Raw genomic sequence first — 25948 nt, forward strand, 5'->3', positions numbered from 1 at the left:
CTCGCAGCCCCGCCCTCCCGCTCTCCGCCCCTGCGCCGTAGGCCGCGGGGTGCACTTTGCGCACGGTCCCTAAGCCGGGGGCGGAGCGTCCCTCAGTCCGGTTCCCCCTTCCTTTTATTATTTATTATCATTTAAAGGAGCCGCGACCTGAAATTTTCCGTCCACTCTGTGGCGACTCTCTGGCTCCCCTCCACCTCCTCCCACCGTGGGCGTCCTCTGACTGAGTTGGAGAGAGGGGACCCCGGGGTGGTGTCCTGGGAAAGCTTAGAAAGGGGGTCCCTGGAGAGACACCCACCACCTCCTCCTGCGTCCCCGGGGCTGCTGAATCACCGGCGAGGTATTTGCATCTGAGAGCAATTTGTCACACGGCGATTCGTCTGCTGGGTGGGGGAGGGGCGGGGCGGGGGGCCGGTCGCGAGCGGAGACCTCGTCCCTGTCCGATCCGGACGGATGGAGGTGTAGACGCGGCCTGGAAACTCGGTGAGGCGGGTGACCCCGGAGCCAGGAGCGTGCACCGGGCAGCAGGGGGAGGCCAAGGGGGAGAGAGGCCACCGGGGCCACCACCGGGCTGGACTCCGGGCACCTGGGCATGCGTCCCCCGGGCCACCCCGAGCGGTAAGGCCTTTTGCAGCGCGGCTCCAGCGGTTCCCCGTAAGAGTGGCAGCGAAGGGCGCCCTGGAAACCGACAACTGCAGGGTCTCCAAAGTTAGGCGAAGACACGCGCGCGCCGGGGGGGAGGGGGCTACGGGGCTGGGCAGGCAACGCGACACCATCAGGCTGGGGGCGGCTGTCGCGGCCGTAAGGTCTCGGAGACCTTCATCCGGTACGCGAGTGCACAGGGGCGCGCGGGGGTCGCGAGTGCGCGCTGTCCCCTGGCGGAAGGAAACGGACCCGGGGTGTGTGAGCGGTGTGTGTGTGTGTGTGTGTGTGTGTGTGTGTGTGTGTGTGTACTCGTGCAGGGGGCCAGGGGCTGTGCTCTGGAGACATTGTTTTGCTTTTTCTTCTTAATTAAAAAAAAAAAAATGTTTGAAGATAGGATCTCATTGTGTAGTCCGGGCTGACCTAGAACTCCGCTTAAAGCGCGCAGACTGGCCTGGAACTCCAGGCCATCCCCCTGCCTCAGCTTTCCTTCCCAAGTGCTTGGGAAAATCCCAGGCCGGGCGCGCCACCACGCCCCGGTGTCCTCAGTTCTTTTTCTTCTTCCAACCTGTGTCCAACGGGGTCCGAGTTTCCTCCCCTTTCGTTTCCTAGCTCCAGCGAACCACTAGGGACCCCGCTTCCCTTGCGGGGTCCACCCATCCAGATCTCTCCCGTGGGGTCCCAGCCCCCCCTCCCTTGCCCCCGGACACAAAAGAGGGAGCAGGAAGCGCGGAGTGCGCGCGCGTGTGTGTCAACTCGCAGCGGGTTTGTCAAATACCTTCCGTTTTTTACGACTGGGGAAGCAGGGTTCCCCCAGCCCGGAGCTTGCTCTTTCCTAGAAGCCTTTGAAATCCCGACTACGTGAGGGGGGCGGTTGTTGGTTTGTTTTGTTGTTGCTGTTTTCCATTCGTCCTCTGACTGAGATGTGTGTTTGCACACGTCTCCTGGTGAGGGGGGACAGACACAGTGCCCTCCTTCCCAGCCCCCTCCCCAGCTCCTGCCCTTCCCCCTCCCCCTCCCTCGGAGGAGAGAGGGGCCCCTTTCGCCACCCTCGGGCCCTGGCCTTGCACAACTCCAAATAACCATGTTTTGCAAGGCCTGGCTGAGCTGGTGACCTCTCTCTCTCTCTCTTCTCTCTACTCTCTTCTCTCTCTCTCCCCCTCCTGAGGCTTGGAGGTGTGGGGGAACCAGGGTGTGGCTCTGGGTCTCCTTCCCACCCCCACCCCAGCCAGACCTTCCCCAAACACACACACACACACACACACACACACACACACACACACACTCACTAGCCACCAAGTCCTGGGTAGACCCTCTCTCTCTCTCCCTCTCTCTCTCTCTCCCTCTCTCTCTCTCTCCCTCTCTCTGAGAATGTCATAAATTGCGGGTGGGGGCCAAGGACAAAGAGCTGGGGGAGGGGTCTCCACAGATGTGTCGGAGCAGCCTAGGGGCGATGGGGTACCACCGGTAACCCGGGAGGGTTGGGGGATGTCCAGGCCTGGCCTAGGGACAGCTCTGGGGTTCGTGTCTGCCCCCCTCACCAATACCAGCCGCGCCAGTGGAGGCCTGCCCTGTTCCCCTCCCCCACCCCTCAACCAGGAAGGGTCATTAAACCAGGCAGGCCTGGGGGGAGGCTGGGAAAGCGCCTTCCTCTAGCCTTTTCCTTGTGGGTCACCCCACCCTCAAAGAGGGGGCGTCGCTCTCAGCATTTCCGTGGGGGGGGTGGGCTCCACTCCAAGTTGTCAGAGGTGGGGGAAGGGCGATGGACCAAGCCATACAGTGTCCAGAAATGTCCCCTTCAGCAGTTCTGGGGTTTGGTGGACCAGGGTGACCAGCAGCGGCGGGTGTGGAGGGAAGAGCTTCCAGTGCCCAGGCCTCTGGTGTTCCTGTCCTGGGAAGCCCAGGCTGATGGGGCCACCCCACCTGCCGCAGTTCTGCTGGAAACCCCGGGGCGCGGGTGACCAGATGGCCAGGAAAGGGGACCGCTGACTTCCCCGCTCCCCTGCACTGCAGGGGTCTCCTGGGTGGGGGCAGGTGACCGGATGTCCCTAGTGTGAAGAGCAACTAGGTCCCCTCCTCACACACCCGTGTCAGGGTGTCAGGGTCTGTCCTGGGGCCGATGAATGCATAGACTTCGGGGCTCAGGTTGGGCCAAGGGTGACCTCTCGGACTCCCTGGGAGGTGGGACCAAGCTTTCCCGCTCTCCCATGCTCCCTCCCTTGATTTCAGGTCATCTTGAGTGTGTCAACCCTGGCCTGCTGCGTTCTGCCCACTGTCTTATTGGGGGTTTATGTGGGGATTGAGGGTGTGTCCTGGGGCCAGGTGGGACCTGGATCCTGATGCTAGCTGGAGGGGGCCCCAGAAGGGCTTCTGGCAGAAACAGATACGTGTTCTGGGACATTTACCCGCTTCGAGCCTTACAAACTGGTGACCGCAGACCCATGTCCTCTGCACAGGGCCTTGGGTACCACAGGACACTCTAACTGAACCCCCCGATGGTGCCGACCAGTGCTGCCTCTCCCGAGTGTGACGAGGTGGGCCCTGATGCCTCATGGGTGGCAGACCGAAGCCCAGAGGCCAGCTGAGGTGTCTCTGAGAAAACGAAATGTGAACGGGACACATTTTCCTAGGGCTTGTATACAGCAAGTGTATAATCTTGGCGAGAGCTTGTATACAGCAAGTGTATAATCTTGGCCAGAGCTTGTATACAGCAGTTGTAATCTTGGCCAGAGTTCTCAGAGCTTCTGTGGGCCAAGCAACATCTAGAACTTAGAGCTAGAATCCAGAACCCAGAGGGACTCTGAGGTCTAGAACCCCTGTTCTAGACCAATAAGAAAGCAAGAACACCAGGCCCCTCCCCCATGGCTCTGCTTATGGGACAATAACTCAACGTGTCCCTGGTGGACCTGACCGGAGGGGACCCAGAGAACCCCTAAGTGTCCACTGCAGTGAGCCTGGTCTCCAGGAACCTACAGACAAGTGGATGGGAGGGCGGATCCTGAGCAGGTTATGAGCGATTCTCCCATCAGCCTTTGCTGTTGACTTCTGGGGAAGGCTGTGTCGGTGGGGCGCAGGTGTGGCCTGACCTCATCTCTTGCTGTGTTCCCCCAGGAGTCTACAAGTGCTTGAATGAACCCTACACCAGCCTCTGCCCCTGGCTGCTGGACGTGACAGCAAGGAGCCCAGTGGTTGCCCCGGGCATGCCCCACCAGCCCTCAGCCTGAGTCGGCGCCCCGCCCCTGCCGCCGCCACCCTGCACTGTCCCGGCTCCCCCGAGGCCCCCACGCTGCAGTGCGGCCAAGACCCCTCCCCGCAGGGGCCACCCCCACAGCCCGCCCCTGGTGCCCGGGGTGGCCCGGCCCGCAGGGCCATGAAGCTGCAGGCTGTGATGGAGACCCTCCTTCAGAGGCAGCAGCGCGCGAGGCAGGAGCTGGAGGCCCGGCAGCCGCCAGCCCCACCTCCTGAGCCCACTGGTATCCGGGCTCGGACCACCGTGACAGAGGAGGAGCCCGAGAATGCCCGGATGCATAGGACGCAGATGGCCGCGCTGGCTGCCATGCGGGCCGCCGCTGCAGGCTTGGGACACCCGTCCTCTCCCCCGGCCTCCGAGGATGGGCGCCCCGGCTCAGAGGACGAAGATGCAGCTCGGGAAGGGACGTTGAGTTCGCCTGCCCTGCATGGAAGAGGCCGGGAGGGACCGGGACACACGGAGGGAGATGGACATTTGATGGACATGGTGTCTGATGACAACCCGTAAGTGGTGCGGTCAGGGATGGCAGCATCTGACCGTTCGTTTGCTTTTACGATTTGTTTTTAGAGCATTGGTTGGTGCTTGGCCTGCATGTCTGTCTGTGGGAGTCTGTCAGATCCCCTGGAACTGGAGTTACAGACAGTTGTGAGCCGCCCAGTGGGTGCTGGGAATTAAGCCGGCATCCTCTGGAAGAGCAGCCCGCGCTCATAACCTGAGCGGTCTCTCCAGCCCCATCTAACCGTTTTTCTGTGCATTTGAAAAGTGGGAGCCAGTGAGGGTCACTGAGGAGGACGCTGTATGTCTGAGCACGTGTTTGTGGAGTGAACCAGTGATTCTTGGAAGGTTCAGCAGGTGCTCTGGGGCCCTGCCAAATGCTGCCAAGGTCATCAGGCTGAGGGGTTACAGAGAGAGGAGTTTTGAAAGAAGGTGGCTTGGGGGCCAAGAGAGAACTGTTGTCAGGGTGTCTAGCTCTGGTGGGCACACATGCTGAGATCCTGGGGCAAGAACCTTTGAGAGGATGTTTTGGGGCCCCTTGTAGGAGCTCGTTCAGGGGTGGAGTAGGATGTGGGCAGAAACCCACTTGGTGCCCTGAGAGGCCTGTGGCTGCCCTTGTTTGCAGAGGGAGAAACTGAGGCAGGAGAAAGTGAGGTGGGCCTGTGCTTGCCACTGAGCCAAGATGGTGCCTGCCTCTCTCACCTGACCGGAAAGTACCTTGATCCATTGCAGGAAGGCCAAGTGGGAAGAACAAGAACTGGAAGAGGAGGAAGAGGAGGAGGAGGAGGAGGAGGAAGATGACTTCGAGGAGGAGGAGGAGGAGGAAGGCCTGGGCCCCCCAGATTCTACTGGCCTGGGCTCTGCAGGCCTGTTCCCTCACAAGGCCCCAGCTGCTCAGGCTTTCCGTGGAGATGGTGGGCCCAGGATACTGGGCGGCCCTGAGCGCCTGGGACCTGGCCCAGCCCACCCCAGTCACGTAACACCCCAGATGCCACCCCCGGACCATGGAGACTGGACATTTGAGGAGCAGTTCAAACAGGTAGGCCGAGAGCTGGGGTCCGGTCCCTTGGGGGCCTTCGGTCGCCCCCACACGCCCCAGTGCTCCTGTTGACCCGGTAGAAGGGTGGTTTGTAGATGGTGGGAGGCAGTTTGTTTACCGTGCAGACATGAGGACTGAATTCAGGGTCCCCGGCGCCCACAAAATCCAGGCCCAGCGGCATAGACAGCGGCGTGTCCTGGTGCTGGACGGTGGAGGCAGAAGGGTCCCTGGGGGCTTGCTGGCAGGGGAGTGCCAGGTACAGTGAGAGACTGTGCCTCAAGAAACAGCTTGGAGAGCAATAGAGGAAGGCGCGCAGCGTCTCTCTCTGGTTTACACTCGTGTGCGCACCTAGATGCATGTGGCTTGGTGACCTGAGACAAGGGTGTGGCGTCGAGCTCTGGAGAGCTGGGCTAGGGTCCTGTGGCAGCGCTGGCCCAGGCTGGTGCCAAGGGACACTCGGTGGCTACCGAATTGTGAAGGTGCTGGAGGCAGCGGGAGCCAGAGCATTGGGGCCTGCGGTGGACAGTCCCAGGGGTGCCGGTGTTGGTTGGCCAGGCAGGGGTCGGTCTGTGGGACCCCCCCCCCAGGCTTCCTGGGCCCAGGAGGGGCATGGAGGAAGCTCAGACTGCCCTAGCCCTTCCCTGCAGGCGGCCAGGCTGGAGGAAGTGGCCAGCAGGGAGCCTTTGAAGCCGGCAAGCCGATGGAAACCAGATGGTTGGCCTGCCGGGCTGAGGCCTGCATTCCAGCCCGGCCAGCTGGCCTAGCCGACCCCTGGGTGTGTGGCCCGGGTGGAAATTGGCTCCGAGGCTGGCTCCAGGGCTAAGTCTTGTGTGGGCTACAAGGTGGGCTCAGGACTCCTGATGGTCCCTGGCTCTGAGCTGTCTAGAATAGCTTCAGGGGCCACCTGAGCTCTGGAGGGATCTGAGGAACAAGCCCGAGGAGGTCCCTTCAGCAACCCTTATTGACACCGAAGACTAGGGCCGGGCGTGTCTGGGAAGCCATTGAGCTGAAGCATCAAGGGGGCTCACGCTGGGTTAAAATTAGGGTACTTGTGGGGCAGGGCTGGGTAAATGCTCTGCTCTGCTGAAATTGCCATGCAAAGGCCCTGAGGCTCAGAGAATAGTTTCGAGGAAATGAGAGTAGGGTAACCCTCTGTGCCCTCGTGGGACCTGCTGAGACGGGCCTGGGCTGGGCGGGGCGGCCTCGCCTTCCGTCTCCTCGCCCTGGCTTGCTTAGCCATGCGTTGGGCAGCCTGCCAGCTGACCTGTCAGACGGACGTCATTGCTCCTGGGTGTGACCCTGTCCCAGAGGTGGTGTGGGCTTCAAGACCAGGTCCCCCAACCCGGGAGTCTTCAATAAGCACACCACACATGAAAGTGTTTGTGCCTGGCAGGGTTCTGTTGGCTCCACCTCGGTCCATGCCTCAGTTTCCCTGGTTCTAGCATGGAGGCAGTCTGCCCCACTCTCAGAGGAGTATTACAAAGGATTGGCCAGGTCTGTCACCCAGACAGGACCTCTGGTTGGGAGTTGTCAAGGTCTGTGCTTTCCACTGGCCGTTTTGAGGTCTGATGTTCCTGACTTTGGCTCAGGGTCTGGGGTTTAGCTCGCTGCAAACTCTGGCACCTAGCAGGGTAGACATCTCTGTCCACTGTGTCACTGTCAGCCCAGGGGGCTAACACCAGGCCACGCGGCAATTTATGGTCAGAGGTACACAGGCGTCCCCTGTGCGCACAGCCAAACCCCACAGCTCCACATCGGCCAGGCATGAAAAGGGCAACAGGGCCAGGGCCCCTTGCGCTGCTAGACAAAGGAGAGCTTCGAGAGCCATTGTCGGGACCTTTCTGGGGGATATCCTGGGTCAGGGTCAGAGGTCATGCAGAGACACTGTGCTGCTAGAGACAGTGAAACTGAGGATGGGAGGAACAGGAATCCCTGGCTCTCGCTTGGCCTCGTGGGTGACTTCAGAAAAACATCGAGGTTAGCAGAGGTGTGTGTGTGTGTCCGTCCACACGGAGCACCGGGGAGATGGCTCATTGGAGGAAATGTCTGCTGTGTAGACATGGGGACATCCAGAGTTTGGATCCCATGGGTCCACGTATAAAGCCAGGCAGGCTGGCATGCTGCCCCTGGGCCTGGGGAAGCTGAGACAGGAGGATCTCGGGGGGGAACATTCGTGCAGAGATTCTGGTGTTAGGGGCCAGCTGGTCTTATGGGAAACAAGCCCGAATGACGGCTGGATTTGGGGGTGCTGTTGGCGGAAGCTGGTCCTGTGGTCCGGGACTCCTATCTCCAGCTCTCTCTGGAAGGTCCCACACTCGGGCCGGCTGCCTTGGCACCTGTGCAGCCTGTGTCAACAGTGGTCCAGCCAGCCCCACAGGTGTCGGCCCCAGGCCCAGCCAGTGTTGACTCTGGCGTCTGCCCCACTCCCTTCCTGGCACGTGGCGGTGCTGGCTAGCCGGCCACTTGGCAACTGTCTCCGTGTCTTCCTTCCTGGTCTTGGCCACGGCTGGCTTCCTCCAGCTGAGCCTAGACAGCTGGGATCCGCCCTGGGCTGTGGGTCTGAGGGCTGGACACCCGGGCGTGGTCAGTGGCTGTGATTAGGATCTGGGCCTCCTGGCACTGGACACATATCCTGCAGCCTTCCTGTCCCCATATGGCCACACCCGCGCTCAAAGTGGCCTCGCTGTGATTTTTCAAGCTGGCAGTCTTTTGTGGGGCGTTTGTTGTTTCTGTGACAGGGTCTCTCTGTGTGGCCCTGGCTGGCCTGGAACTCGCCCTGTAGACCAGGCTGGCCTCCAACTCAGAGAACCGCCTGCCTGCTGGGATTACAGGCCCGTATGTTCAATTTTATGTTGTTGTTGCTGCTGCCGTTTGAGATCCAGTCTTGTCCTCTACTCCAGGCTACTCCCCTGCCTCAGCCTCCTAAGTCCTGGGATAATAGGCTTGCACCACCATGCCTGGCTTTTGGGTCGTTGACGGACTCAAGGTTAAGGTTATGAACAAACGAACGAAACTCCTGTCGGGGTAGGAAAGTTTTGGGCCCTCCAGTTTAATCCGAACAGCCTGGTCACTTGTCCCCTACACAGCTCGCAGCATTTATGTCCCCTGTTCCAGACACTTCCTGTGGTGGACACCCACAGGACGGGGCCTGGCCTGTCAGGGTCTCTCCCCGAGCACAGTGTCCTCAAGGCTCTCTGCTCCTGTTCACAGCTGTGTAATACTCCAGCGTGAGCATGGACCCCCTCATATCCGTTCTGTCTTTGCTGGATGCTAGGTTGTTTCTACCTTTTGCCTCCGCAGCTTCTGTCGTTGGTTCCCGTGGGTTTATTTTTGTTCCTCTTGGCCATGTGCCTGGAGTGAAATTGCTAGGTAGAACAGTAATCAGATAAGTGCCTGTTTAGGAAGGAGCTGTGTGGACAGCAGCTGTCTGTCCAGGTGCCCCTGAGTGTACAGCCATGGCCGCCCATGCCCTCACCCGTCCCCTGCTCCCTGACCTCGGAAATTAGGAAAGGAAGCCCACTGTGGTAGCGCATGCCTGTCACCCCAGCACAGGAGAGGCTGAGGCAGGAGCAGTAGGGAGACCCTGGGTTCCCACCTCTGCTCATCTCACACAGCACTGGGGAGCTAGAGGCAGGAGGATGACAAGTTCAAGCCTGAGCTACACAGTGAGCCTCAGGGAACCTGCTGGGGGGCTCCTCGATCAGTCTGCGAGAAAGACAGACTGGTGGTGGGGAAACTGAGGCATAGGATGGTCATAGTCCGTGTAGGAAGGGCTCACTCCAGCCCTCCTGGAACACTGGCCCACAGTGGATGGCCTGGGACCTGGTGATCACAGGGGCGTTTAGAGAAAGCTGACAGCATTCATGGATCCTCCCTTTCACAGAAAGGCTGAGTCCCTAGCAGGTCTCACACCTGGTGTCATAGCCCAGGCTGGCCCAGAACTCTCCGTTTTTCCTCCTACCTCAGTCTCCTGAAAGCTGAGGTCCCAGTCATGCCCCCCCCCCGCCCTTTCTTCCTAACCCATTAAAATGCTTTGTTTTGCTTTTTTACATTTATTTATTTGCTCCAAGAGGGCAGAGGCCTGAGTGTCACAGCCTGTGCAGAGGTCAGAGGACAGGCTGAAGGAGTCAGTCCTTTCCTTCTCCATGTGGGTTTGGGGGCGGGGACCGAACTCAGGTCTCAGGGTTTGGCTGCAAGCTCCTGTACTCCTGAGCCCTCTTGTGCCCCTTCCCCCCAACGCCTACTTCTAATTCTGGGACAGCGGACAGCATTCCAGGAGAGGGAAAATGGAGTGTCGGGGAGGCCTGTGGCCGGAGGCTGTGACTCTTCACCTCCCCGCCTCCCTCACAGATAGCCAGGTGCTGGAGGTGGGAGCTTTGGGCGGGGCTGACAGGTCTGTCTGAAGTCAGCTCACAGCTCACGTGTCCTTAACCCTGTCGCCTGGCGTGTCTGCCTCTGGCGGAACTTTCATGGCTACCGATGAGAGTGATAGTTTGGAAAATGACGCCATGAGCCTGTGGGGCCACACGGGGTGGGGGCTGGGGAGGAGGTGACAGATTGTCACCTGCCCTGCCTAGGGCACACAGGGTCGGGCTGCAGGAGGGGACATAGCAGCTGGGGCCTTGTCCGAGTAAGAGTCCACTGACCAGGCAAGGGCAGCAGGGGCTGATTCTAGAGCAAAAATGTCTAGAAAGTTCTGAAGAGCCAGAGCAAGCCGGGGTGAGGCAGTTATAAGTAGAGAGGAACTGGGTAGACATGGGGCCAGGGGCTGGTGAGGCAGGGAGGGGAAGGGCAGGCTGATGTTTTCCTGGAGCCGAGTGTGTGCCGCGCAGACCCAGCCTGGAGTCAGGCTCCAGGTGGTGATGGCGGCAGTGTCCTGTCGTCTGGGCTTGTTTGTCTCTGGGCTGACAGCCAGTGCCGGCGGCCAGGCCCAGCTCCATCCTCCCTGGGCTCGGGAGTCCCTGGTGCTGGGGCGTCGGGGACTGGAGGGGTCAGGAAGCCCCTGGGCAGCCTCATCAGAGTCGCTGCGGCTACTGGCATGGAGCCAGAGGGCTGTGGCAGGCACAGGAGGGTGCCTGGCACGGCGCCCCGGCCCGTGCCAACCCCCGGGAACCGCGCTGAGTCAGCCGGAAGAACCTTATCTGGTCCCTGCGCCGCCAACTCGGCCACCAGGTCACCGCCGCTGGCCAGGCTCCCCACCCTGTGACCCGCTGCCAAGCGCCGCCCACCCCACGCTTTCTAATAACACACGCCGAGGCGGAGAGCCGTGTCCCCAAAGCAGCCATCCCCGAGAGGGTGTGGTGGCCACATTCAAAACTGGATGTGGGGACATGGCAGTGATGAGCCGAGTGGGCGGTTTCCATGGCGTGTGTGTGTGTGTGTGTGTGTGTGTGTGTGTGCATGCGTGTGTGCATGCGTGTGTGCATGCGTGTGTGCATGCGTGTGTGTGTGTCTATCTTTGTGTCCCTGAGTAATGTCTGTGTCTGTGTGCATGACTGTGTGTGAGCGTGAGTACCTGTGTATGTTTGTGTGCATGTGTCTGTGTGGGGTGTGTCTATGTGTGCATATGTGTGTTTGTGTCTGTATGTGTGCATGTGTCTGTGAGTGTGAGTGTATCTGTGTGTGTTCATCTGTGTGCGTGCGCCTGTGTGTGCTGTGTCTAAGTGCCTGTCAGTGTGTGTACATGTGTGTGTTTGTGTCTGTGTGTGCGTGTGTCTGTGTGCATGTCTGTGTGTCTGAGTGTATCTGTGTGTGGTTGTGTGCATGTGTCTGTGTGTGATATGTCTGTATGTGTGTGTGTTTGAGTCTGTGTCTGTGCATGTGTCTGTGTGCGGTGTGTCTGTGTGTGTTTGTGTCTGTGCATGTGTCTGTGTGTGGAGGGTCTGTATGTGGTATGTGTGTTTGAGTCTGTGTCTGTGTGTGGAGTGTCTGTGTGTGTTTGAGTTTGTGTCTGGGCATGTGCCCGTGTGTGTGTCTGAGTGTGTGTCAGTGTGCATGCCTCTGTGTGTGGTGTATGTGTGTCTGCGTGTGCTGTGTGCACCGCCTGGGCGAGGCGTATGCCCACCCTGCTCCCGAGAACAGGGAAGTGGTGAGTGACTGTTAACTGTCAGCTTGTAGGTGGCGTGGTCCTGGTCACTAGGCCTAAACGTCATGGGTGTACACACTCGGGCCTGCACTGGCCTGCAGCAGTGCCCGCCTGTGGTAGCCGGGCAGATGGCGCCCCCGACAGGGCTCAGCCAGCCCCCGCCCCCGTGCCCCTGCTTGCCACAAAGGCTGGGTTTTAGGGGGGGGGGTCCCTGTCAACTCCTGTAAACAGTTGTCCTCAGGCAGGGGCCATCGGCTGGAGCAGACACGTCACTGGAAAGGCAGGTCATTGTGAGCCCTCCTGGCCATCAAGCGTGACCAAACTTGTCCATCCTCAAAACCAGACCAAGGACAGCCCGGTGTGGCCTGGTGGGCGGCACGCACGGGGTGGACACGGCCTGCCCCTTCCCGGCTCGCCTGGCTGCGCATGGCCAAGGGACAATTGGGGGTCACGGGGTTAAACGGTAACTAATGTGTCCATTGAAGGGCCCGGTCTGGGGACACGGCCTTGCCCCGTGGTCAGGGCCGGGCCAGGGTCTGTGGGTCCTTGAGGGGGTGGGTGGCAGGCTGGTGGGGTCAGCTCCAGTCACCCCAGGGGATCCTCTTCCAGTCAGATTCACATGTGCCGGATCCCAGGCCCCAGGCGTTGGCAGACACACACTGTGCCTGCCACTCACATACGGGGCTTGAGACAGGTGCCACACAAGCCGGGTCCCTGTGTCCCCACTTCACACACACCCGTGCTAGGCTCAGGAAGCTGAGGCAGGAGGATTGACATTTTGAAGCTGGGGCTCAGTGGGTAGAACCCCGCTGTAAGGGCCCACCTTGTTAATCCCAGCCAGGAGGCAGAGGCAAGTTCACCTCTCTAAGTTGGAGGCCAGTCTGGTCTGTGAAGTGAGCTCCAGGCTGTGCAGAGAGACCCTGTCTACAACCACACAACAACAAACCTGCTGTAGGGGGGCCTATGGGGTGCACTAGGGCAGGCAGGTTGGTGGCCCGTCTGCGTCACTCTCTCCCATGGGATGGGGTCCTGTCTGGGTGTGTCCTCATGCCGGGCTTTGGGTGCCAGCTGTGACCCAGGCTATGTCCAGTATCCGTCCAGGCTGGGTGCTTCTGTGGCTTTGCGTGTAGCCGGGGAATGTGGCTCCCTCGATCCTGCCATGAGAACTCTAGAGCCACAGGCTGGGCCTGGGTGGGTTGTTGCCGTATGGGGGCTGGGGCCAGGAGACTGACGTTTGTCCATTCACCCAGGGGCATTGTGGGGGTGGTTCACCCAACCGCCATCTTGTCCACCTACCTCTCCGGCCCCTCTGGCTCCAAGGCCACATCCTCCCCTAACTCACCATTCACTCATTTCCCCCTCCCAGCCTCAGTTTCCCCCTCCGTAGAACAACGGGACTGCCTTCAGAGCACAGCTGCCTGCTGTCTCTTGGTCAGGCTCTTGTTAATGAGTGTTTCTCTGCCTCCACATCCGGCTCTACGGCAAAGGCACAGGCCGTGGAATGGGCATAACTGTGTTCGGCATTTCCCAGTGAGGCTGTTGCCGAAGTGTGACGAGGGCTCCCTGTAGGGGGAGGTGAGTGTTGGGAGCCACCACCTTGGGCTGGGTCCCACCTGCCCTTGGCCGCTCACAATTCGCTCACAATTCGGGCCCCTGCCCAGCAGGTGGGGACTCTAGATGGAAGGTGGGCCTCCATTCTCTGTCTTAGGACATAAGCTCCAGTCTGTCCGTGTCCTGTTGTGCCGGGGAAGGGACATCTGTCCCGGGAATCCAGGGTGACAGCCAGGGGACCTCAGGTTCACACTGGCCAACAGGGAAGTCCCTTAAGAAATTTCAGGGGCTCTACAGAAATACAACTAGAGAAACCAGGCGCCGGGGGAGGGGGGATTCTAGGCTGGGGCTCCACCCCTGACCACACCCCAGCCCCTCACCCGGGATTTCTAGGCTGGGGCTGCACCCTGACCACGCCCCCAAACCCTCGCTCGGGGATTGTAGATATGAGCCATGCCCCTACACTTTTTTTGTCTGTGCATTTTGAGACAGTCTTTCTTCCTCTGTCCCAGGCTTTTCTGGACTTTAATCGTTCTACCTCTACCTCCCCAGTACGTGGGCTCCTCAAGCTGTGCCACAATGCTTGGCTTCATCCTGATCTCTGAATCATCCGCCCACACGCTCCACTGTGCTGGGCATTGTCCTTCGCTTATCTCTGTTAGGCCCCACTGAGTCTCTGGAGGGCTCCATCTTGGCTCTCGAGCCATCTCTTTTGCTCCTGAAGTGTGGGGCTTCCATTGGGCTTCGGGTGGTTGCCTCAGTCATTTTCACACCGACTTTTCTGTGCTTTCAGACAGGTGCCTCTGTCCGGATGTTGTCTCCAGGGCTGCCCAACCCCTGTGCCTCAGTTTCCCGGTTGTAAAACAGGCTAGCAGCTGAGCAGTTTTTTTTTTCCCCAACCTGGCCATCTTCCTTGGGCTTGACCTTTGCTGTGCTGTGTCTTGTCCTCAACATGAAAGCTCTAGGCACAGCGCCCTCCCTTCACAGAAAAAGAGGTTGAGGTTCCAAGGTGGCCCCTGATCAGATCTGTAATCTACTCAGGAGAGAAGGGCAGGTTGGCGGTCTACAAATTCCCCTGCAGAGAACCCAGAGGCCAGCATCTGCAGACACTCCTGTGGCTCCGAGTGGTCATTTCAGAAGGGCTATTAATATCCGCCTCATGGGTGGGGCATCCAGTGTGCTCGGACGGGGAGAGGGGCCAGCTCTGCAGGAGGCAGCTGAACAGACAGATGTTTGGCCCAGCCCAGAATCACTTCCCCAATTTCCTGAGCCAGAGCTGGCCCCCAGTGCCCACAGAAGTGACGGGAAATGAAAGAGCCGGGTGGCCAGCTTGGAGGGGAAGCCCCTAGCTCTCAGGTGCACCCTGAGGCCACCCTGTGGTTAGAGGAGCCCAAAGAGAGCTAGGGCAGTGGAAGCTTGCACATTCATGGTGCCCTAGCTGTGTGCAGAGTGACAGTCCCTCCAAAATCAATTCTCTTTGGGCACACACCCGTTAGGTAACTGCTCCCCATTGACCATGCCCTCAGCCCTTCACTGGGGGGATTCTAGGCGGGGGCTCCACCCCAGTTTTGCTTCCCTAGCTCTCTCTTTACTTCTCACTTTGAGACAGTGGCTCACTAAGTTACCCAGGGCCGCCTTGAACTTGTACGGTCCTCTGCCATTAGACTACCCCAGCTTCCCAACGTCACAGTTTAGCATCTGCTGCAGCTGGGTCCTTTTGTGTGGTTAGCGTGCACCTACCCTGTGTCAATGGCCTCATACACAGAAAGAGCTGCAAATAGTGTCTGCAAAACTCTTTGGATTTCCGAATGTGAAAATGACAAGCCAAACCTCCATCTTTACTTCCCGGCGCTCTGGCTGCCATGACCCCAGACCAAGGAGGGGAAAGTACGGACTGCAGAGCAGCTACAGGATGCAGACCCACCCATCCAATTATGGTCTCTCTTTCTTTTTTCTTTGCTTTTGTTTGTTTGTTTGTTTGTTTGTTTGTTTGAGCCAGGGTTTCTCTGTGTAGCCCTGGCTGTCCTGGAGCGCACTCTGTAGACCAGGCTGGCCTCGAACTTGCTGTGTAGCCAAGTTTAGCCTTGAACTTCTGGCCTTCCTGGCTTCTTGTTGCTGGGATGGAACTCAAGTTTGTTTTGAGACAGGGTCCCCTATGTCGCCTGAGCTATCCTATGGAAGTCATGGCCATCCTCCTGCCTCAGCCTCCTGAGTGTAGGGGATTAGATAATGCACTATAACACCCTGGGCCATCATGAAAAAGCATCAGTCAAATGTTCAGCTGGTCCTTGGCACCTCTGCCTCAGTTTCACCCTGTGCAGGAAGGGTTGCAGGTGAATCCTGACAGTAGCAGAATGGAATGGGCCTGTCTGCCAAGGAGGCCTCAGACTCGCCCCAGTGCTGAGTCATCTTGGTGTCCAGGGCCTCGCTGAGATGGGAGAAGGGTCTTCAGGAAGGACCAGCAAGTGTGGAGGCCCCGGGCCAGGGCTCTGTAAAGACATCCAAGAGGCCCTCGAGCTTCCAGGAGACACTCCCGTGATAGAGGACTAGGCTGGCAGGGAGGATGAGGGGGAGACTTGTGGCCCAGTCCTGAAGCTTCCAGAACTCTGAGCCCTTCATCCCTGGGCAGCTGGGCAAAGGAAGTGTCCTGGTCATGCTGGGAGAGGGAGGAAAATCCCAGCCATTGTGTTCAGACGTTGGTTATAAACATTGTTGAGAGTTGTGTCTTATCCAGAGCCTAAAGCACACAGAGTTGTCAAGATCCTCAAAGAATGTGGCAGGATAAAGGCTCCTGCGGTCAGAGACAGTGGACATGCAGCAGCGTGGTCCACCCATAGGCAGGGATGCTGAGTGGCTGTGAGCAGGGCTGATGCCCAGGTACACTTTATAGAGTAGAGGGGCATGAGGACACTGCACAGGGAGAGACCCAGACACAAAGGCCACAGAGTGGAAGTGTGTACCTGGGTGTCAGGGGCAGGAGGAAGGCGGGGTGACGGTTCATGCCGACGGTGTTTGCTTTTGGGTGGTGGAATGCTCTGGAAGTAGACAGAGGTGTGCGACTTTATGTGAGCTGAGATTTATATGGAAAACTTCCAAAAAAAAAAAAAGAAAGAAAAAGAAAAGCATCAGGCAGTGGTGATGCACGCCTTTAATCCCAGCAGAGGCAGACGAATCTCAAACAGATCTCCCTGAGTTCGAAGCCAGCCTGGTCTATATATGGAGTTCCAGGACAGCCAAGAATACACAGAGAAACCCTCTTGGGGGGAAAAAAAGGGGGGGTTAAAATGTATTTTTATGTGGCCATGTATGCTCCACAGGTGTGTGGGTGATCTCAGAGGCCCGAAGAAAGCACCAGGTTTCTTGGAACTAGAATTGCAGACTTTTGGACCTCCACATGAATGCTGGGAACCGAAGCCAAGGTCCTCTGAAAGAGCAACCAGTGCGGACGGTGATGGTCCATGTCTTTAATCTCAGCACACAGGAGGCAGAGGCAGGCAGTTCTGAGTTTGAGGCCAGCCTGGTCTACAGAGCAAGTTTAAGACAGTCAAGGCTACACAAAGAAACCCAGTCCCTGAAAAACAAAATAAGGGGCTGGAGAGACAGCTCTTCAGAGGACCCAGGCTCAATTCCCAGCACCCACATGGCAGCTCATAACTGTCTGTAACTCCAGAATCTGACACCCTCATGCAGACATCTATGCAGGCAAAACACCAGTGCACATAGAAAGAGAAAACAAAAAGAAGAGCGAGCCAGCGCTCTTCACCCCTGAACGCTGGGGTGAAACGTGCGTGCCCTGAGTCTGGCGAGAGAAAGCCCTTTTAAGAACTCCTTGCGGAGAGTGGGCACCCACTGGAGGACTCGGCTTCCTCCTTCCGTTCCTGCCAAGCTGGCAGCAATTCCCCAGGGTCTTCAAGGTCCCTGTGTCCCCAGATGGCTTTTCTGGGCTCCCCCCTCACCTGGGGGCAGGGGCTGCTGACTCAAATCTGATCCACATTTTCTTATCACCAAAGAGGAAAATAGCTTGCGTTCCCACAGCAGGTGCAAGCCTTTAAAAAGCCTCCCCAGGCCAAATAGGTGTCGTGGTGGTCCCAGCACTGAGGGGCGAGGCAAACGGATTGCTTCATGTGGGGCCAGCCTGGCCTACATGAGCTCCTACCTCAAAAAAAAAAATAAAATAAAATAAAACCAAAACTGGTCCCATCTTCCAGGCATGCACACCACGGGGTCCTGGAGCCCAGGGGCGAAGCTGGGTGTCAGACCCAGGCGACAGTCTTTCTCTGCCTGCTGTACCCCAAAGGGAGTGACTATAGGGAGCGTCTAGGCTGGGGCTAGGGCCAGGCCAGGCCCTTCCTGAATGTCTTCGTTCCTGGGGGCCACCCCGCCTGGCGCCGGTCCCAGGTGGGGCCCTGTGGACTTTGGAGCCCTGGGGAACCGGCAGGGGGCCTAGGCTGCTACAGCCTGGGGGACAAAGGTTTTCTCAGGGGCCCCACACATGTGTACACACACACACACACACACACACACACACACACAGCAGTCTTTTTTTTGTTGTTTTTTTTTTTAAACAGCCGAGGACAGCCAGGGCCCCTTGGCTCTGAGGACACCGCCCTGGGCCCCTGTGGGAATGGCCCTGGCTGCCCAGGTGTGGTCAGAACAGAAACCTTCGGATGGATGTGACTGTGGACAGCTGGGCCCCATGGCCAGCCAGGTCTGGGTGGGGGTGGGGTGGGTGGGGGGTGGATGGCTGAAGCCTGTCATCCCAGCTATCAGAAGGCAGAAGCAGGAGGAATGCCAGGAGTTCTAGGCTAGATCCTCTCTCATCAACAAACAGAAAACCCACAAAAACAGCCAAAAGGTTCCCATAAAGGAAAAACAAAACCCACGAATACACGAACCAAAAAATGTCTCCATGGAGGGGACAAAGGGACGGCGGACAGTGTGAGCTGCAGAGGATTGTGGCTCAGGAGACTGCTATGGAGAAGGAACTGTTTGGATGGCTGTGGAGGGAATGGGAGGAAAGGCAGCGCGCACTCAGTAAGTGCCTGCTGTATGCCCCCGTCCCGGGGTTCATGCTCCTACAACCTAAAGCCATTTTGCAGAAAAGTGAAGAGATGTGGGGGGAAGGGAGGGAGGGAGGGAGGGCCCCACCGCAGGGCGTGAACATCCCCTGCAAAGCCTGAGAAACCCTCATCTTTAATGAGCATTTATTAGATAACTGCTGTGTGCTGTCCAATTCCAGACAAGAAAAACAGGCCAAAGCCTCTCTCGGTGCTGGGCCTCTGACTAGACCAGGAGCCTGGAGCCTGTCCCCCGGAGCCAGCTTTCTAGGGGGAGACACCCCCTCCCCGAGGAGGGCCAGGGCTTTCACAGCAGTCTTTGTGGTCGACCCTTCCCCCACAGGCAGCTGGGGGATGCTGTGGGTGTCCCATTTATGGCTTTAATTGATGTCCTGTCGCTGTAGGCATCCCAGCAGGCTCTGCCGCTGTCTGGTCCTTCAGTCTCTCCTATTAGAATGGGCATCAGTGCGACAGCTACTCTCTGGGCTGAGCCTCCCCAGAGGCTTTGAAGCTGAAGACAGAACTGTCCTTTGGGGTGATGACACGGGATCTCATGTGGCCCAGGCTGGCTTTGAACTCCCAACCCTTCCTCCCACTCCTGAGTGCCAGAATGACAGGTGTGCATCACCCAGACGCCTGGTTTACGGGTTCTGGGGGTGGAACCCATAGCCTTCCGAGTGCTGCGTGAGCACTCCGCCCGCTGAGCCACTCCCTCAAACGGTTGCACTTTTGTCTTGAGCTTTTCCTCCTCCTCCTCCTCCTTTTTCTTTTTTCTTGTTTTTCTGAGACAGGGTTCCTTTGTGTAGCCTTGGCTGTCGTCCTGCACTCGCTTTGTAGACCAGGTTGGCCTCAAATTCATAGATCTGCCTGCCTCTGCCTCCCGAGTGCTGGGATCAAAGGTGTACGCCACCATCACCTGCCTGGCTTGGCTCGTGCTTTTCCTTGAAGATGGGGAAACTGAGGAAGGAGGCTCTAATGGTGTCTGTGGAGGAGGCTGAGCCCGGGAGGGTGGAACCCGTCTGTCCCGTGGAGACTGTCCCGTGTCCAGGAAAGGGTTTGGGGGTCTGTATAGGACCCACAAGCTCCCGAAGGGGAGGGCTCTTTCTGTCTCTCAGTGTCTAGGGCTCCGGCCTATCTGCCCGGCGTCTGGCCATCATGCCTGCTCCTCCCCGCCCAGGTAGCCCCTTGAGGGAATCAGATGGCAGTACGAAGCCTTCGTTTGGTGGTTGCTGGGCACGGGGACACACCCGTGGATGGTGCTCTCTCGGGCTCCTCACCAGCGAAGGAGGACTCCAGCTGGCCCGGATGCTTGTGTGTGGCACCCAGAGACCCGTGCTGGGTGGCCCCTGGTACCTGCCAGGCCCCACACCCCTCAGGCAGCCTGGAGAGGGAGAGTGGGCCTCCCTGGACTTAGGAATGTGGGCTGGCCAGTCTGGTGCCGGCTGGCCCGGGGTGGGGCAGGTGCAGACAGAGCTGGGCAGCTGGGCAGCTGACAGCCGTGCCACCCAGGGCAGAGACCTAGGCTTCTGCCTCCCTTCTAGGATAGCGCCTATCCCGTCCATGGCCTCCATTGAACAGATGGAGAAACTGAGTTGGGGGCAGGGGCATGTTGGAAGGATGGTCTGGGGATGGCCCTCTGCCTGCTCTGAGGCTCCCACCAAGCCTTTGGAGACTAAATGATGGATTATGCAGACCTAGGTGTAATTGGTGGTTTCAAGGCCCCCCACAGTCCAGCCAGCTGCATTCCTGGAGGTTAATTTGGAGCCTGGTATTCAGCTGAGCATTCTAATTATCCCCGCCCCACTTCCCCCTGCTCAGCCAGTGAGTCCCAGAGGCACCCAGGGCACAGTCCTGGGACAGCAGTATCCACATTACGCCAGCACCACCAGCCACAGGCTGGGTGGGCTGAAGGTCACTTAGTCCCTCTACACGGAGACGAGAGAGGAGACCCCAGGTGCTCACGAGATGGGCAGCTGTGTGGATGGACTGAAGGACTCTCTCTGTCGCTGTGTCTCAGTTTCCTTGTAGAATAATGCCCAGAGGGAATAAGGCCCTGGGGTCAGTGGGAAGAACCCTTCCTGGGGGCATTGGCTAGTGAGCCCTGGATGTGGTGAAGAAGGTCAGCATTGTCCGAAGCTTGGAGTGTGTGGGGTTGCCGGGTCCCTGCTGCTGCCCCACCACCCCAGCGTCATTGTCCCCTCTACCCCAGTGGGGACAGTACCTCCCACCCGCTGACCATCCTGCTCTGCCTGCAGCTCTATGAACTGGACGCCGACCCCAAGAGGAAAGAGTTTCTGGATGACCTCTTCAGCTTCATGCAGAAGCGGGGTGAGCACCTCCCTGGGCAGAAGGGGGTCTCCCCCGAACTCTGTGACGGTCCCCAGCTCCACCTCTGGGGCCTCAGGTGGACTGGGTCATTACAATCCCCGTGTTCTAAGGGAGGAAACTGAGGTCCGAGCAGGAGCGCCCAGGCTTCAAACACACGGCAGGAAGGGGCGGAGGAGGGGACCTGAGGCCAGCCAGCAGCCAGCGCCATCACTGGGGCCCAGCTTCTGTAAACATGGGCCTACAGGCCTGCCCACCGGAAGGCACAAGAGAAGGGGACACTGTGGCCTCCCGATCCTCTGGCCCAGCCCAGTGGCCTCTGAGTTAACCCCTCAGTGTCGGGGTGGGGCCTGCAGGCTCCTGTGGGTGTGGGGAAGTCCCCGTGCTATCCACAGAGCCCAGCCTTGTTCAGGCCAGCCCTGCTGCCCTCCGTGTGGCCGGAGAGATCTCTCCACCCTGTGTTATCACGCACCCCACCTGCCCGAGCCCCAGACTCATCAGGGGTCCTCCAGCTGTCTCTCGACCACAGAGCTGACCAGCCTATTCACCACCCCACTGTAACGGGTCAGCAAGGCCAGGATCCTCAGTGCTTCAGGGTTGCCGGTGACCACAAGGGCTCAGAAAGCCCAACTCTAACCCTGCCTCCCTCATCAAGTCCAGGCCACATACTCCTCTGTATCCCTCAGAACCCCATGTCACTGCCCCCTCTGGTACTTTGTTCTGAAGTCTCTGGAATTCAAACCACCATCCCTCACCCTGTCAGTATAGCCTACTGCCCACGGGTCCCTTCTTTGGGAGAAAGAGATGACCCCCTGATCCCTTGCATCAGAAAGCAGAGACCTAGAAACAAATTTCAGAATTCCCTGGAGACTCGAAATTGGGGAGGTGTCCTGCCTGTTCCCCTGCTACCCCCGCCACCCTTCCCCATCCCATCCCCCATCGTGTGCCTTGATTTTATATAAACTTCCTCCTCCACTGGCTGAGACTGTCCTGCCCACCTCCTGGTCTCCCTCTAGGGCTGAGCTTCCATTGAACAGGGTGGTGGGTTCAAGATCCACTTCCCCGTGGCCACCCTGGCTCCCCTTGAGTCACACCGGGCGGTTTTGTTACTTGGGTGAGGCAGGATGTGGCTAAGAGTAGAGAAAGGGTCTCCCAGTGCCGGCTTTCTGGGGGTCATGGATCCCCAGTGACAGGGGAGCCCGATCGAAGAGCCTCAGTTTCCCCATCAGTAAAGAGATGGCAGGTTTCCCCAATTAAGGGACAGGGGTGGTCCCGTATTTATGGCTGGGGTTGAGACCCATCAGTCTTCTCTTTTGAGCACTTGCTGTATTCCAGGCTGTGTTGGTAGAATTTCTCAGACAGGAGTAGGGTGAGGCTGGGTTCTGAGCTAGGCCCAGAGCACATAGGCAAAAACTCTGGGAGTCTAGATGGGCAGAAAAGCGCAGGGCCCTGTCTGTAGCAGGCTTGGGAAATGGAGGTCCTGGGAGGTGAGGTTTTTAGGGATGAATAGGGGGTCACCAAGAGCAAAATGGGTGCTCCTGCTTCTTAAACTGCAAATCCTATCCCTCCCTCCCCGGGTGGAGCTTGCCACTCTCGGGGGGGGGGGGGGGGAGGCTGAGGAGGGACACAGAGCCGAGGCAGGCGGGGCTCTGGGGATGGTTTGTGGTTGTTTGGCAGACCTGGAGTGAGAATAATCAGGGCCCTAGAGACTGCTGTGTGTCCCCAGGATGGCCTCTGGCCTCTCTTCTAACTCCCTCTAGGGTCCTGATGTCTGTGTTGCTAGTGAGCATGGGTTTCTCTTGGGGAAACTGAGGCGAGCAGGGATGTTGCCTGAGGGTGATGCTGCTACAGGAAGGTTTAGGGGGAGTATGTATGTGGCTGCCCAGAGAAAGTCCTGGTGTGGACTTGGGGTGACACTCAGCACCTTGCAAGGCTCAGGAGAAGTGTGTGGTGGCCACAGTGCCGGGAGGCCCCCCTCCTCCCCTGCTCCCCTCCTCCCTCTGCTCCTCTATCCTTCCCCCATCTTCCCCTGATCCCCTCCTCCCCCTGATCACCATCCTCCCCCTGCTTACCCTCCTCTCCCTGCTCCTCCTCCTTCTCCTATCCTCCCCCTTCTCCCCTCCTCCCCCTGCTCCCCATGGTCCCCCTGCTCCCCATCCTCCCCCTGCTCCCCATCCTCCCCCTGCTCCCCATCCTCCCCTGGCCCCCCATGGTCCCCCAGCTCCACATCTTCCCCCTGCTCCCCATGGTCTCCCTGCTCCCCATCCTCCCCCCCCATCCTCCCCATCTTCCCCCTGTTCCACATCTTCCCCCTGCTCCCCATGGTCCCCCTGCTCCCCCACCCCCACCACCCACAGTAGCTGCAGCAGTACCTGCCTTCAGCAGCCCCTTCCTGGTGTCCCGCAGGCACGCCAGTGAACCGAATTCCCATCATGGCCAAGCAGGTCCTCGACCTGTTCATGTTGTATGTGCTGGTGACTGAGAAGGGCGGGCTGGTGGAGGTCATCAACAAGAAGCTGTGGCGAGAGATCACCAAGGGGCTGAACCTGCCTACCTCCATCACCAGTGCTGCCTTCACACTGCGGACACAGTGAGTGCCGGGCTGTACTTCCTCCTGAGATAGCCCACTGCCTCCTCCTGAGATAGCCCATAACCTGTGTTCTGAAGTAGCCTACCACCTTCCTTCTCAGACTTCCATCTCTCTCCTGAGATAATGCACCCCTTCCCTGAGCTTGTGGCAGGGTGACTCCCCTGTTATCTCCAGTGCAATTCTGTTTCCTGTCCACAGGTATATGAAGTATCTTTACCCCTATGAGTGTGAGAGGCGAGGCCTGAGCAGCCCCAATGAGCTCCAGGCTGCTATAGACAGCAACCGTCGCGAGGGCAGGCGCCAGAGCTTCGGGGGCTCTCTCTTTGCCTACTCGCCCAGCGGAGCTCACAGCATGCTCTCCTCACCCAAGCTTCCGGTGACTTCTTTGGGCCTTGCCGCCAGCACCAACGGCAGCTCTATCACCCCAGCGCCCAAGATCAAGAAAGGTGAATCATTTAAAGGGAGGAGGTTATTCCCTTATTTCTCTGGGTAACTATGATAAACCCAAGGTAGTGTGAGAGAATTCTCCATTCATCCCTGTCTGTTTTCAAGGTAGACATTACTAGTCACCCCCTGCTCTCCAGTCCCCTGCCTGCAGCAGAAGGGTGTCACCACGCTTCATTCCCCAGCTCGTTTGCCTCCCTCCTGCCTGCAGCAGACATCACTAAGAGCATTCTGGTTTTCATGTCTACAGTGGGGCAGATGTTACTAACTGAGCACTGCCCCCCCCTTTTCTTTTTCTTGTTTTTTAAGATTGATTTATTTCTTATTTATGCAGTACCCGGGCTGCGTGCCTACACAGCAGAAGAGGGCACCAGATCACACTGTGGATGGTTATGAACCACGATGTGGTTGCTGAGAATTGAACTCAGGACCTCTAGAAGAGCAGACAGTGCCCTTAACCACTGAGCCATCTCTCCAGCCCCCACTGCACCCCTTCCTAAATCCGGCGTTGCTAACAGTCTCTTATGCATGGCACACATTACTAACTTGTCACTTCCGCTTCCTTCTAAACTCTGGAGACCTTTGGCTCATACCAGACGCGTGCAGTGTCGGTCATGACACTTGACCCTTGAACCCCCCTGAGTCTAATGCTGGGTACCCCTGAGCACTCTTTAATCCTTTTTGAGGCTGGCTTTGGTGTCAGAGGTAGGAGTGGCCTGACTTTTGTGAAGCTGGTGGGAGGTGTCCTGCCTATGGCGTCCCCAGCAAGCATAAAGCCCAGGTCCAAGTGTTCCCCACTTGTGTAGACATCCCATCGGGCCGATGGGAGTCTTCTTGTCTGCTGAGGCCGCGCTTCAGTGGGTGTGGAGTTTGCCAAAGCCCTGGGTGCCATCCCAACACCACAGAAGCCTAGGTGATGGCAAAGCCGGCTTCCCCCAAGTCCGTCCTGACCACCTCATCTCCTGTCTGTCCAGAGGAAGACTCGGCCATCCCCATCACCGTCCCAGGCCGCCTGCCTGTGTCTTTGGCCGGCCACCCTGTTGTAGCAGCCCAGGCAGCTGCCGTGCAGGCGGCGGCAGCCCAGGCAGCAGTCGCGGCACAGGCAGCTGCTCTGGAGCAGCTCCGGGAGAAGCTGGAATCCACGGAGCCTCCTGAGAAGAAGATCGCCCTGGTTGCGGATGAGCAGCAGCGTCTCATGCAGCGAGCCCTGCAGCAGAACTTCCTAGCCATGACGGCGCAGCTGCCCATGAACATCCGGATCAACAGCCAAGGTATGGCGTCCCGTGTGCAGGGCAAAAGAAGTGCCTCGGAGCCCCTCCGCCTGATCAGCCCGGAAAGGGCAGCTAACCCAGGAGGAAAGGAGGCATTTGGGGCTAGTGCACCCGTGTGGAAAGCTCAGCCTGTCCAGCTGGGAATCTACATGCTAGCAGATCAGCATTTGTGTCCCGTGGGACCCTTGGGGTCGCAGATGGTGGGGCATGCCTGTTATCCAGGTAGGAGGTTGAAGCAGGAAGATGCTGACTTCAGGGCCAGCCTGAGCTACGTGTTCATACCTGGTCATAAAAGGAATACATAAGTAAATGAAAGAACCCCAGCAGAGAACTGGCCTGACAGAGAGTAGACAGGGTGTACCTCTGACCTGAACGGCGGACCTCTGCCCCCACAGCCACTGAGAGCCGCCAGGACTCGGCTGGGAGTGTCGCCAGTGCCAACGGCAGCAATAGCATTAGCATGTCAGTGGAGATGAATGGGATCCTGTACACAGGTAAGGGTCCAGCGTGGGCTGGGCCAAGGCCTGCGGGGCCCTCAACTTTCTTTTACCTCAGAGCTGGGGGGAAGGGGACATGTGGAGGTCAGAGGACGGCTTGTGCCAGTGGGTTTTCTCCTGTCACCGTGCGTCCTGGTGATACAGCTCAGGGCATCGGGCTTGGCGCCAAGCGCCATTGCCCACTGAGCCATCTCGCTAGTCCTCTTACTTCGAGATGGGGTCTTGCCAAGGCGCCCTGTCTGCCCCTGAACTCCCTCTGGATCCCGGGTTGCCAGCACCCCTCTCGCCCTCCTGCCTCAGCCTCCCGGGTTTCTGGAGTCACAGGCCCGTCCTCACCTCTTGCGCTACTATTCAGCTGACAAGCCCCGTGACGTGTCCCTCCCTTTGTCTTTGTCTCAGGGGTGCTGTTTGCCCAGCCACCGCCCCCCACACCACCCTCCGCCCCCGGCAAAGGTGGCATCAGTGGCATTGGTACCAACAACAGCGTGGGTAGCCGGACGGGAGCCAGTGGCGGGACCAGCAGTGGCAGCCAGGTGGGGCTGGCTGGGGTGTCTGCGCCCCCCACGACTTCTACCTCAAATAACTCCTTGCCTTAAAGGAAAACAAGTCACACTGCTGCCTACCCGCCACGCCAACGGGGACCACACAGCCACACGGGGGACCTGGGACGTCCGTAGAATCCCAGCGGGCTGGGCAGATTCCCAA

At 58.7% G+C, this 25948-nt stretch overlaps 1 protein-coding gene across 2 annotated transcripts; it reads left to right on the forward strand.

Moving 5' to 3' along the window:
• Positions 1 to 153: 153 nt before the first annotated feature.
• Arid3a (AT-rich interaction domain 3A) lies at positions 154 to 25948 on the forward strand. Of its 2 annotated transcripts, none has more exons than XM_055607855.1 (9): positions 154 to 337; positions 3751 to 4392; positions 5117 to 5423; positions 20372 to 20444; positions 22848 to 23031; positions 23230 to 23477; positions 24450 to 24746; positions 25142 to 25240; positions 25643 to 25948. In XM_055607855.1, exons 2-9 carry the CDS (start codon positions 4010 to 4012, stop codon positions 25837 to 25839), a joined length of 1788 nt encoding a protein of 595 aa, XP_055463830.1. In that variant the 5' UTR covers positions 154 to 337; positions 3751 to 4009; the 3' UTR covers positions 25840 to 25948. The 2 variants fall into 2 exon arrangements, with proteins under 2 accessions (XP_055463830.1, XP_055463831.1); XM_055607856.1 differs by lacking the exon at positions 154 to 337 and adding an exon at positions 443 to 480.

The sequence above is a fragment of the Psammomys obesus genome, unplaced genomic scaffold, assembly GCF_907164565.1.
Source record: "Psammomys obesus unplaced genomic scaffold, mPsaObe1.curated_primary_1811, whole genome shotgun sequence".
Taxonomy (NCBI): Eukaryota; Metazoa; Chordata; class Mammalia; order Rodentia; family Muridae; genus Psammomys; species Psammomys obesus.

What these genes read in the sequence shown, in the direction of transcription:
- Arid3a (XM_055607855.1), top strand. Translation starts at nt 4,010, where the DNA reads ATGAAGCTGCAGGCTGTGATGGAGACCCTCCTTCAGAGGCAGCAGCGC. An exon ending in CAGCTTCATGCAGAAGCGGG is followed by an intron (nt 20,445 to 22,847) that starts GTGAGCACCTCC and finishes GGTGTCCCGCAG; the next exon opens with GCACGCCAGTGAACCGAATT. An exon ending in CATCCGGATCAACAGCCAAG is followed by an intron (nt 24,747 to 25,141) that starts GTATGGCGTCCC and finishes CTGCCCCCACAG; the next exon opens with CCACTGAGAGCCGCCAGGAC.